This window comes from Sapajus apella, unplaced genomic scaffold (assembly GCF_009761245.1).
Source record: "Sapajus apella isolate SASKATOON/1434 unplaced genomic scaffold, GSC_monkey_1.0 scaffold10, whole genome shotgun sequence".
NCBI lineage: Eukaryota > Metazoa > Chordata > Mammalia > Primates > Cebidae > Sapajus > Sapajus apella.
In genome coordinates, this window is record NW_022436950.1 from 9,887,924 (window position 1) to 9,901,138 (window position 13,215).

General features: G+C 44.8%; 1 protein-coding gene across 1 annotated transcript; it reads right to left on the reverse strand.

Annotated features, from left to right (window-relative positions):
* Nucleotides 1-3,161: 3,161 nt before the first annotated feature.
* On the reverse strand, nt 3,162-12,628 carry FBXO36 (F-box protein 36). Its single transcript, XM_032277987.1, has 2 exons — nt 11,946-12,628; nt 3,162-3,689 (listed from the first exon to the last, which is right to left on the reverse strand). Exons 1-2 carry the CDS (start codon nt 12,105-12,107, stop codon nt 3,501-3,503), a joined length of 351 nt encoding a protein of 116 aa, XP_032133878.1. The 5' UTR covers nt 12,108-12,628; the 3' UTR covers nt 3,162-3,500.
* Nucleotides 12,629-13,215: the final 587 nt, after the last annotated feature.

A 13,215-nucleotide genomic window follows, 5' to 3' on the forward strand; every position in this document is an offset into this window, starting at 1 on the left:
CTGTAATCCCAGTGCTTTGGGAGGCCGGCAGGCAAATCACCTGAGGTCAGGAGTTTGAGACCAGCCTGGCCAACATGGTGAAACCCTTTCTATAGTAAAACTACAAAAATTAGCCGGGCGTGATGGCACAAGCCTGTAATCCCAGCTACTTGGGAAACTGAGGCAGGAGAATCGCTTGAACCAGGGAGGAGGAGGTTGCAGTGAACCAAGATCGCACCATCACACTCCAGCCCGCGCAACAAGAGCGATAATCTCAAAAAAAAAAAAAAAAAATGCTGTGGCATTTCACTCTGAAATGTTAGGACATAAAGCAGATTTATCCATCCACATGAAAGCTGTTAATAGAAGCAGACAGTCAAGACCATCGCTGCCTATTACCATGTTATGGGATTGTCATGTGGAGCCTCACATGGAAAATGAGATGGGGGAGGGAGGGACAAAATGTTTCAACCACTAAGGATGCTGGGGACATACAGGATGTTCACTTGGTAATATTGTTTCCATTTCAGCAAAAACAATTATAATCAAGTAACAAAAGTACTGAAATAATTTAATAATCTGTATTATTTTAACTATTATTTAACAATAGTCGACATATTGCCAGGCGTGGTGGCTCACATCTGTAATCCCAGCACTTTGGGAGGCTGAGGTGGGCGGATCACGAGGTCACAAGATCTAGACCATCCTGGCCAACATAGTGAAACCCCGTCTCCACCAAAATACAAAAATTAGCTGGGCGTGGTGGTGTGCGCCTATAGTCCCAGCTACTTGGGAGGTTGAGGCAGGAGAATTGCTTGAACCTGGGTGGCGGAGGTTGCAGTGAGCTGAAATTGCACCACTGCACTCCAGCCTGGTGCCTGGTGACAGTGAGACTCTGCCTCAAAAAAAAAAAAGTCAACATATTAACTCTTATTTCTAATTATTTACTTTAGCATTTATTTTTATGACATTTTTATATGTAATATTATTATATACTACATATAAGTCTATATTGTACCTGTGTGTAAATATATACATAGTGTTTTCAAATTGCTAATTTGTGTTCTTATTGATTCATGTTGAATCGACTATTCTGCATGTCCATAAGCTTTCAGAGTCTGTTGATAAAGCACTACACATGAAGCTTTAATCATTTTGTGCTGATGTTACAAGTAAATTACAGTTATATACGAAGTTATGCTGACATACATAATCTACATCCTCACGATATAAACCTATGTTCTGTCACTGAAAATTAGGCTGTGAGTGAAGTCTGAAAGCTCAGGGAGAGCCAAGGCAGCCAGACCCGTGCACGTGCCTTCCTGATCTGAGCTGCCTGCTAGTCACCTGTACCTGCCCTAGCAGACTCTCTTGAGTGGAGAATGTGGCCTGGATCTCTTGATAAAGCTTTGCTCCGTTCTTGGACTAAATCCAGACATAACCACGTCAGGCTCCTCATCTGCCAGGAGGCAGATTGCCCTTGATTTCGCAGTCACAGAAAACTTATAACTGTGTGTACTGGCCGGGCACGGTGGCGCACGTCTGTAAGCCCAGCACTTTGGGAGGCCGAGGCGGGTGGATTACGAGGTCAAGAGATAGAGAGACCATCCTGGTCAACATGGTGAAACCCTGTCTCTACTAAAAATACAAAAATTAGCTGGGCGTGGTGGCGCGTGCCTATAGTCCCAGCTACTCAGGAGAATTGCTTGAACCCGGGAGGCGGAGGTTGCAGTGAGCAGAGATTGTGCCACTGCGCTCCAGCCTAGCGACAGACCAAGACTCCGTCTCAAAAAAAAAAAAAAAAAAAAAAAAAAAAAAAAAAGTGGCACTAAACCACGCTGTTGAGCCTTCTGGAAGGGCTTGGGTGGGGTGAAAAGCCAGGGTCCACAACTTCTGTATTCTTCAGGGGGCAGTGGTGCATCCTGGGCAGTTTCTCTGGCACAGGGTATGTGAGTTTTCCTAGGTAGGAAGGCGGAGGTTGCAGGGAAGAAGAAATTACAAGGCTATATATTACAATGTGATATGGAAGTAGAAAGCTACTTTGCTCTGTAACCTAAAAGGAGTCATTGGATCATTTGCTGCTATGAGTTCATTTTCTGGGGGTACTTAATAATCAAGAAAGTGCAGAAAGAAACATTTTTTTTTTTTTTTTTTTTAGATGGAGTCTCACTCTACTGCCCAGGCTGGAGTGCAATGGCGCAATCTGAGCTCACTGCAACCTCCCCGTCCCGGGTTCAAGCGATTCTCCTGCATCAGCCTCCTGAGTAGCTGTGACTACAGGTGCCTGCCACCACACCCGGCTAATTTTTGTATTTTTAGTAGAGATGGGGTTTCACCATGTTGGTCAGGCTGGTCTCGAACTCTTGTCCTCGTGAACCGCCCACCTTGGTCTCCCAAAGTGCTGGGATTACAGGTATGAGCCACTGCACCTGGCCAAGAAAAACATTTTTATGTAACCCTTCTCAGTGAAGTGACCTTTCTCCCCTAGAACTGTATTCTTTTTATCCCTCTGCCATCTTAACAGCATACAAGCCATACTTACATTTTCACTTACTTAACTCAGCCTGTTTTCTTAAATATCCTTGTGAAAAGTGGTAGCTATTCACATTTCTTTGGGGAAACAGCATTTCTCTAAGAAATGTTTATAGGTTTTGGCCAGATGTAGTGGCTCACACCTGTAATCCCAGCACTTTGCGAAGCTGGGGCAGGCAGATCACTTGAGGTCAGGAGTTCAAGACCAGCCTGGCCTACATGGCAAAACCCCATCTCTACTAAAAAGAAAATACAAAAAAAAAAAAAAGAAAAGAAGAAGAAGAAAAAGAAAGCAATGACGATAGGTTTATTTAACAATGTGAAGCAGTCCTGGGAAGTTGTACTTTGAGCAAGATCCGTAAGCAGGATGCCTGCGCTCCTCCAGCTAAGACTCAGCGCCAGGTCAGAAGCTGTCTACGTGGGGAGACGGAGCCTGGCGTCCCGGGCCCACAAGGACAGGGCCCTGAATATGGACTTAGCAGAAGGCAGCTGCACTAACCACAAATGCCTCCTGTGGTACCTGCCCCTCACGGTTCCCGTTGGGGACACTCAGCCATCTGCTCCATGGCTGGACTCAGATGACACAACACCAGGAAAAAATTCAAAAGCCCCATTACCCTTTCAAATGCCTACATAAAACAGATGTCTAATAAAAACCTGCTAATAATCATTTATTATTTGTTTACATACAACAGAAGCCTCTTTTCTCGTGGGGGTTGGGATAAGGAAGATGGTGGCCTATAGGGTTCCACGTCTTGCAGCCCTTGTCCTCAGGCCATGATCTGACCCCAGAAGGACAGGGATGGTGACTCCAGCAAGGCACTGAGCAGCCAGGTTCTGCTGCATTTGTGTGCAAATCCTCTATGCTTTTAAATTGCTCCATGCATCAGCAAAACCTTAGTTCTTAAGAAAAGGAGACAGAAGAGATTTGGACACCGAAGAGAAACAGAGCCGTGCCTCAGCTCCCCTGCTGGTGGGAAAATGTGCGTCTAAGGTTGCTTGTCTCTCAGGCTTCCGTGCTTTTGTTTCCTCCTGCGGAGCTGCCGCTGGAGCTGGAGCTTGTTGGTGAAAAACACCTTCCTCCAGCCCACATCCGCTGCCAGGGCCCTCATGTCGGGAGTGATGGTGTCACAAGTCGACTGGACTATCTGTTCCCACAGTTTATCAGACATGCACAGCTGTGGGTGGGAAAAGCCAGAGGTGGGTTACAGCACACGTGTGTTAAGTAAAAGCCATTTTGGCCCGGCATGGTGGCTCACGCCTGTAATCTCAACACTTTGGGAAGCCGAGGTGGGCAGATCATGAAGTCAAGAGTTCAAGAGCAGCCTGGCCAACATGGTGAAACTCTGTCTCTATTAAAAATACAAAAAAAATTTAGCCGGGCATGGTGGCATGTACCTGCAGTCCTAGCTACTTGGGAGACTGAGGCAGGAGAATCGCTTGGACCTAGGAGGTGGAGGTTGTAGTGAGCCAAGATTACACCACTGCACTCCAGCCTGGTGACAGAGCGAGACTCTGTCTCAAAAAAAAAAGTAAAAGCCATTTACTCACTCAAACTCATTATCAAACTCCTGCTGCCTGTGGGACACTGGAGGAAACACTACCTGTGCCAGACACAGGTCCTGCCTTGAGACACCTCCTCTTTGAGAAAAAGAGCCAGGCATAAATATCTAAGCGCACAAATATCTAAAGGACATACCCTTCTGCACACGCTGAAACTTCCAAATGACAAAAGTGGAGACAACATGCTCCTACGACACCGAACAACACTCCTTCATGCAAGTGAAGACGTGTTTATTCTCCACCTTCACCCCCACCCACTGCTGCCAAGTCCCATCAGTCACTGTAAACATCTGGGTGATATTTATTGGCTCTAGTTAATTCCAGTTAATCTCTATTTATCTATTTATTTTTTTAGACGGAGTCTCACTCTGTTGCCCAGGCTGGAGTGCAGTGTTACGATCTCAGCTCACTGCAACCTCTGCCTACTGGGTTCAGGCGATTCTCCTGCCTCAACCTCCCATTTAGCTGGGACTACAGATGCATGCTACCACACCCAGCTAATTTTTGTATTTTTGATAGAGACAGGGTTTCACCATGTTGGCCAGGCTGGTCTTGAACTCCTGACCTCACGTGATCTGCCCATCTCAGCCTCCCAAAGTGCTGTGATTATAGGCGGGAACCTGTGAGCCACCGTGCCTGGTCCAATTCATCTTCCTATCCTATGCAATAGAATTAAAAAGTTCATCGGCACCACTTTATCCTATATAAAATAGTAGGAGAAAGCGAGAAAAAATAGTACCCACACATAAATGTATACACAACTGAGTAAGGAAGAAAATCTGGGTAGCTTCTACAGTCCTGGCTTCCACATCAGGTCACAAGGCACGAGTTGTACTTTCTCCCTCTACCATCATTCCATGTCTCTTTGTGTTTAGCCAGCAATTCAACTCATCAAGATGCTACGCCCGGTGATGTGATCCAAACCTTCTCTACTTCCTGCAAGGTGTGAGCACTTCTTGGTCTCAAATGTAGAAGATGTTCTATTCTTCTGTTAACTTTTGTCATGGCAAAAAAAAAAAAAGAATGAAGCCACATCCTTGCAGCAACATGGATGCCACTGAAGGCTGTTATCCTAAGCAAACTAACACAGAAATGGGAAACCAAATAGTGCATGTTCTTACTTTTGTAAGTCGGAGCTAAATCTTGAGTTCATACAAACATAGGCATGATTGCTGTCCCCCCATAATGGACCACCAGGGCGGCCTTCCTGGCGCATACCCAGCTTCCCACTACACATCCTACCTTCTATCCCAAACGGCACCAGCCCTGGCCAGCCCTGTTATGCTGTGCTCTCCTGCATCCTGACTTCCTCCTGGGGAGGAAAGAATGTGTAAGTGTGATCTCGACCTCCTTACACCATTATATTCACTTCTGAACAGAAAGCAGTCACTGGCTGGGCGTGGTGGCTCATGCCTGTAATCCCAGCACTGTGGGAGGCCGGGGCAGTTGGATCATTTGAGGTCAGGAGTTCAAAACCAGCCTGGCCAACATGGTGAAACCCTGTCTCTACTAAAAACACAAAAATTAGCCAGGTGTGGTGGTAGCCACCTGTAATCCCAGCTACTCGGGAGGCAGAGGCAAGAGAGTCACTTGAACCCAGGAGGTGGAGGTTGCAGTGAGCAGAGATCACGCCACTGCACTCTATCCTAGGTGACAGGGCAAGAGTCAGTCTCAAAAAAAAAAAAAAAAAGAAAGCAGTCACCACTCCTTACTTCCATAGTTCATGCTCTTCTGAAAGTACTCCAGTAAGGGAAAAGAATGAATTACAAATAGAGATGAATGGTACAATAAGGCGTAACTGCTTAAGACCCGTTCTGCAGAACCATCAAAGCAACAGCTATTATATTCACATAATGGTTACTGTCAAGCAGCAACACTGAAAATCTACAGACCCCAAAACATTTTGGTGTTAGACAGGTCATTCATGATCTTATATCTCCTTCAACAGTTCTTCAAGATTTAGTTCCTCTACTCAGATTGCAACACATTCTAAATAGAAACAAAGGAAAACTTTAAAGATGTCTTAATATGGAAAAACAGATGATGTGAACCGCCTTTAAAAGATCCTGAACTGCAGCAACAATGTGGAATACGACCCCGTTATCAGCACAGTACATTTCAGGATATCAATGTGCTTGTAATAGAAATTATGGGAGAAAACTACAAGGTTTGGGAGAAAAGGAAAGAATTCTCAGAAGAGCTAAAATTTCCACTAGTATAACTTCACTTATGACCCATCAAATTTTATACTGAAAATATTTACAGTTTTGTTTGATATTGTAAGTTGGTATACAAAATACCCCCATCTGTGACTCCCAACCCCTGATGCTCTTTTGCTTAGTTGCCAGGTTGCAAAACGAAAGGTTCCATAGTTCTAGCTACTTGGATGCAAAGCCCAGCTAATCATGGATTTAGCTCCCCCTGGTGGTGGTGCATGAATTTTACATACATAAATTGCAAAGTTGAAGAGAATCGTAGGGCTTATCTAGTTAAAACTTCTCCTTTTGCAAATAGGAAAACCAAGGCTGAGAGAAGAGAAGGGAGATGGATGCTGCTCCAGGTGCATGCTGGGGAGTGGCCGAGCTAAGAACAGAAGAGAACCCAGCTCTCCAGCCTCCTGCTGATTTAAACACACCACACTGCCTGCACACAGTGATGCTAGGAGATCCCCTCCCGCAAGCTTTCAGCCTTCTAGAGTCTTCTGAGACATTTGCTCTGTTCAACCTTAATATCAACTGGTCAAATTCTTGGGCCCAACCAGGCTGCAGTGGCTCACGCCTGTAATCCCAGCACTTTGTGAGGCCTAGGTGGGTGGGTCACTTGAGGTCAGGAGTTCAAGACCAGCCAGGGCAACATGGTGAAACCCTGTCTCTACTAAAAATACAAAAATTTGCCAGGTATGTTGGCGTGCACCTGTAGTCCCAGCTACTTGGGAGGCTGAGCGGGGAGAATCGCTTGAACCTGAGAGGTGGAGGATGCAGTGAGCCAAGATCACGCCACTGCATGCCAGCCTGGCAACAGAGAAAGACTCCATCTCAAAAGAAAAGAAAAGACCAGGCGCGGTGGCTCATGCCTGTAATCCTAGCACTTTGGGAGGCCGAGGTGGGTGGATCACCTGAGGTCAAGAGTTCAAGACCAGCCTGGCCATCATAATGAAACCCCATCTTTAAAAAAAAAAAAAAAAAAATTAAGTGAGAAAGAAATGCACCTTATGGATTGTGCATTTAGCTAAGGCTCTTTTGATGCAAGAACACAAGGTTGCTGTGAATGTGGCCAGAGATACAGAGATATTTTGCAGGCATGGACAGAGGGAGAAATGAAAGAGAAGCTGTAGGCTGACATTAGACCAACACCTCTCAGAATTTTGGGTCTCCTAAGACCTGTGAATTTTTTAAAAAGCAGAACAAAATAAAATGATAATGAAGAACCAAAATAAGCGTGCCGCTGACTTTCACATTTTGTCAAATAAGAACAACTTTAAAAATGATCATGTATTATTACCACCACTTCATAAAAGAAGAAACATTTTAACCGTCCCCAAAATAGAAAAGACCTAACATCCACTGAAAGACGGTCACTTAAATGAAACAACTTTAGCCTTATCAAAAACTTTATACCACTGTTATTTTTCTTGTTTTCCTCATGGATTTTAAAGTCACTGATAATGCTGGTTTGCTGAGCATGAACTGCTATGTAAACCATTTTTGGAGAAGAAGAGAGATTGGATAAGAATCAAGAGTTTTTGTATTTTGAAGGATGAAACTGATTTGAGAAAAAATTGGATAAGAATCAAGAGTTTTTGTTTTTTGAAGGATGAAACTGATTTGAGAAAAAATTTAATGCGGGGCATAGTGGCTACACCTGTAATCCCAACACTGGGAGGCTGAAGCAGGAGGATTATTTGAGTCCTGGAGTTCAAGACCAACCTGCGAAACATGGTGAAACCCCATCTCTACAAAAAATACACAGATTAGCTGGATGTGGCGGCATATTCCTGTAGTCCCAGCTACCCAGGAGGCTGAGTTGGGAGGATCACTTGAACCCAGGAGTTGGAGTTGCAGTGAGCAGAGACTGCGCCACCACACTCTAGCCTCAGTGACAGAGTGAGACTTTGTCTCAAAAAAAACAATAACAATAACAACAACAAACAGAAGATAAAGGAAATAAGTGAAATCCCCAGGAATAGGCCCTGGAACCAGGTGTCAGGTAGCACTGATCTTGAATAGGAGAGGAACACCACCCTCCCTGAGGTAAGAGAAGAGATTTGGACTGGACACAAATAATTTGGTAATAAACTTGTCCCCTGGAATTTGAAAAGGAAGCCTTTTTTTCATTAAGAGTTAAATGAAAATAACTTACAAATGAAGTGTGTAACAGGTAAATGGAACACAGATAAAACTTAGATTGACAACAGAAATAAGTGGTTTTCCTTTTTTCCCTATGTGCAAACAGGAAAAAGAAGTGGTCGGCCTGGCGCGGTGGCTCACACCTGTAATCCCAGCAGTCTGGGAGGCTAAGGCAGGCAGATCATTTGAGGTCAGGAGTTCGAGACCAGCCTGGCCAACATGATGAAACCCTGTCTCTACTACAAATACAAAAATTAGCCAGGCATGGTGGCAAGCATCCGTAATCCCACCCAGCTACTCGGGAGGCTGAGGCAGGAGAATCGCTTGAACTCAGGAGGCAGAAGTTGCAGTGAGTCAAGATCTCGCCATTGCACTCCAGCCTGGGTGACGGAGCAAGACTCTGATTCAAAAAAAAAGAAGTGGTTCATGTTATGCGGGGAGAAAAAAAGCAGCAGCCCTGAGTCAGGTTCCATCTTCTAATAATTCTGCTCTGTAAAAATGCTGAGGGCTGAAGTCAGCAACCTAGAGAAGCCTTATTTCACAGCACGGGCTAAATTATGGAGAATGTTTTCAAGACTGCACTGAAATAATAGCAGGATGCTGACAGTGAACGTAATAGGGGAGGTGAGGAACACTCGGAGAGAAGGCAGGAATAAACACCAGACGCCACTGCACTTGAGGCTGTTTCCTACCAAATCCTTCCATTTACTTTCAGGAGACGACCCAGGCCTTGGCAACAGGGCAGAAACTTTGACCAGGTCCCCACTAGTATATTTTATTTACACAGAATTCTCTTTTCATTTAAAGTATCAAAAATCAGATTCTTTTTTTTGAGACGGAGTTTTACTCTGTTGTCCAGGCTGGAGTGCAATGGCACGATCTCGGCTCACTGAAACCTTGGCCTCCCTGGTTCAAGTGACTCTCCTGCCTCAGCCTCCCAAGTACATGGGATTACAGGCTCACACCACCATGCCCGGCTCAGCTAATTTTTGTATTTTTAGTAGAGATGTGGTTTCCCCATGTTGGCCAGGCTGGTCTCAAACTCCTGACCTCAGGTGATTCAACCACCTGGGCCTCCCAAAGTGCTGGAATTATAGGCATGAGCCATGGTGCCCGGCCCTAACGATCAGCTTCTTATCAGCACCAGGTACAAAATTTTAACTGTAGGATACTTATTTAATGATAAAAAATATATAAAATAGTACTTATTTTCAGCTTTCCATTCTTAGGGAGGAAAATCAAGTAAAAACTGTATTTTGGGGAGCTAAATGATGGGAACTTACGAATACAAAGAAGAGAACAATAGATACTGGTGTCTAGTTGAGGGTGGGGGCTGGGAGGAGGGGGAGGAGCAGAAAAGATGACTACTGGGAACTGGGCTTAATACCTGGGTGATGAAATCTGTACAAAAAAACCCCGTGACACGAGCTTACCTATGTAAGAAATCTTCACATTTTTGCCCAGGAAGGTGGCTCACACCTGTAATCTCAGCACTTCGGGAGGCTGAGATGGGAGGATCATTTGAGCCCAGGAGTTCAAGAGCAACTTAGGCAACACAGTGAAATCCCACCTCCATTTTAAAAATTAACTATATGTGTGTACATATAGATATACACACACACACACACACACACACACACACACACACTCAAAAGGAACATATGAAGTACTGTAATATGGATTATATTACTTAAGGCCAGGTGAAATGGCTCACGCCTGTAATCCCAGCACTTTGGGAGGCCAAGGCGGGTGGATCATCTGAGGTCAGGAGTTTGAGACCGGCCTGACCAACAAGGGGAAACCCCATCTCTACTAAAAATACAAAAATTAGCCAGGCATGATGGCGGGTGCCTGTAATCCCAGTTACTCAGGAGGCTGAGGCAGGAGAATCATTTGAACCCAGGAGGGAGAGTTTGCAGTTAGCTGAGATCATGCCATTGCACTCCAGCCTGGGCGACAGGGCAAGACTCCATCTCAAAATAAAAAAAGATTATTTTACTTAAAAAAATTTTTTCGAGATAGCATTTTGCTTTGTTGCTCAGGCTGGGGTGCAGTGATATGAACATAACTCACTGTAACCTCAGCCTCCTGGGCTCAAGTGATCCTCCTGCCTCAGGCTCCAGAGTAACTGGGATTACAGTTACTCAGCTAATTTTTAAAAAATTTATTGCAGAGATGACATCTCCTTATTTTGCCCAAAGTTGGTCTCAAATTCCTGGGCTCAAGCAATCCTCCCTCCTCAGCCTCCCAAAGTGCTGGAAAATGTTGGCTTTTTAGACAATAAGATTATTATTTGAATCATCTTGGAAAATGTTGTATGTTCTTTTATAAATGGACATTGCCCCAATACATTACAGCTAAATACCAAGCTAATTGGGGTTCCTCGGTTGCAAGCAACAGATTCCAATTCTGACTGACTTAAGCGAAAGAGGGATTTAATGGAAAATTAGTATGTGTGTGATTGTGGGGTAGGGTTGGGGGGTCTAGAATTGAAGAAACAATGGAAGAAGTAGGGACCAAGGCACCTTCCAGGATCCGTGGAGTACAGCTGAGAAAGGTCACAATGAAGCCTTGACACTGGCTGGAATCAGCACTGACAGTGCTTTCTGCTCTCGGGTCATTCTGCTGAGGATTCAAAGCAGTGACACAGTGCATCTTGTCTGCTTGGGGCAAAGAAGAAAACAGGGCACTGCAATGGACAGCCCACGGAAGCACACACACTGGGAGATGGCAATGCAGCAGAGGCTATTACTGGAATAAGTGGAAACGGATGTCAGGTAGTTCCTCCTTGCCCTATTCTTTTTTTTTTTTTTTTGAGGAGACAGAATCTTGCTCTATCCCCCAGGCTGGATGGAGTGCAGTGGTGTGATCTCGGTTCACTGCAGCCTCCGCCTTTGCCTCCCGGGTTCAAGCAATTCTCCTGCCTCAGCCTCCCAAGTAGGTGGGATTATAGGCGCCTGCCACCATGCCTGGCTAATTTTTGTATTTTTAGTAGAGCCAGGGTTTCCCCATGTTGGCCAGGCTGGTCTTGAACTCCTGACCTCAGGTGATCTGCCTGCCTCGGTTTCCCAAAGTGCTGGGATTACAAGCGTGAACCACTGCGCCCAGCCCTTTGCCCTATTCTCTTATGCCACCATGCGTCCCCTTGCCTGTTCCTTGACTTGGAATGCCCCCTAACCCAGATCACCTGTCTTCACCAATTTCGCCCTTAAAAGCCAGATAAAGTAACGGGCTTCTGTGAAGCCAGGCAGAGAAAACTCACTTTTCACTGTCTTTGTACCTTGCATACACATCCCTTGTTGAACTGATCACACTGTATTAGAATTATTTGTATCTACATGAATCTCTCCTGTAAGACTGTAAGTTTTTTGAGGGGAGGAATGTCTTCTCCTCTCTGCTGTTGTGTGGCTAAGACAGTCAGTCTCCATCACAAAGTTGGTACTCAACAAATGATTGCTATGTTAAAAAAAGTTTTTAGAAAGCACATGGAAAATTCTATATAGACATAAAATAATTGACTGTTACCTTTGCAAATCTGTGTGATGTTTGAGAAAGCCTGGCAATATCTTCCAGATCCAGATAAGAAATGATATTCAGGAGCAAATCGTCTGAGAGCCGTTCAAGGAAGTCAAATTTGCCTTTGCACAAATTGATGACATAGTCTAATATTCTTACACCAAATGTCATGGCAGTTTGACCTGTAATTCAAAGAAGCCAACAAACCAAGATGGTTATCATGTACAGTCACATCAAAACTATAACAACTATCAGTGAGATACAAGCTTCAGGGCATTTTTTCCCTGGGAGTGATGTGAGATGATGCTGAGTCATTCTTACTTTCACCAAGCTGCCTTTGGGACTAATAGAATGCAGTTTTGAGGCATCTGTTTCCAATTGCCGTCTCTGCCCTGAGAGTATCTTTTAGGGACACTCAGTGTTTAACGCAGTGATTTCTGCATCCCCTTGATCTCATCAGCCCCAAACTCCAGTCTATACTGCTAATTTAATTGGTCTCAGTGTTACCACTGTACTCACAGCCTCTCCAGGCGGGCAGCTATGTGGAGAAAAAAAAATGCTGGTCCACGTGGCTTTTCTGCCAGCCCCTCTACTCCCCATTGGTCTAAAACACATTGTCTCCTAATTTTAGTTGACTTTTGCTCTTGTATTTAATTTTTTTTTTGAGAGGGGTTGCCCAGGCTGGAGCACCGTGGTGCAATCTCAACTCATTGCAATCCTCCCATTTCAAGCAATCCTCCCATTTCAGCTTCCTGAGTAGCTGGGACTACCAGTGGGTGCCACCAGGCCTGCCTGCTTTTTTTTTTTTTTTTTTTGGAGAGATGTAGTCTTTTTTTAAAATTTATTTTATTATTTTTATTTTTTTTTAAGAGGGGGTTTCACCATGGTGGTCTTGAACTCCTGACCTCAGGTGATCCGCCCACCTTGGCCTCCAAAGTACTTGGATTAGGCATAAGCTACCACGCCCGGCCGAGACATAGTCTTACTATGTTTCCCAGGCTGGTCTAGAACTCCTGGGCTCAAGTAATCCTCCCACCTCGGCCTCTCAAAGTGCTGGAATTACAGGCATGAGACACCATGCCCCTGTTGTTTTTATATACTGTGTCTATACCAAACTTTCTTTCTTCTTCTTTACTGTTTCTTTTCATCCCTATCTTCATTTAATAGAAAAAAATAGAAAGCGGGCCAAGCATGGTGGCTGACACCTGTAATCCCAGCACTTTGGGAGGCCAAGGTGGGTGGATCACCTGAGGTTGGGAGTTTGAGACCAGCCTGACCA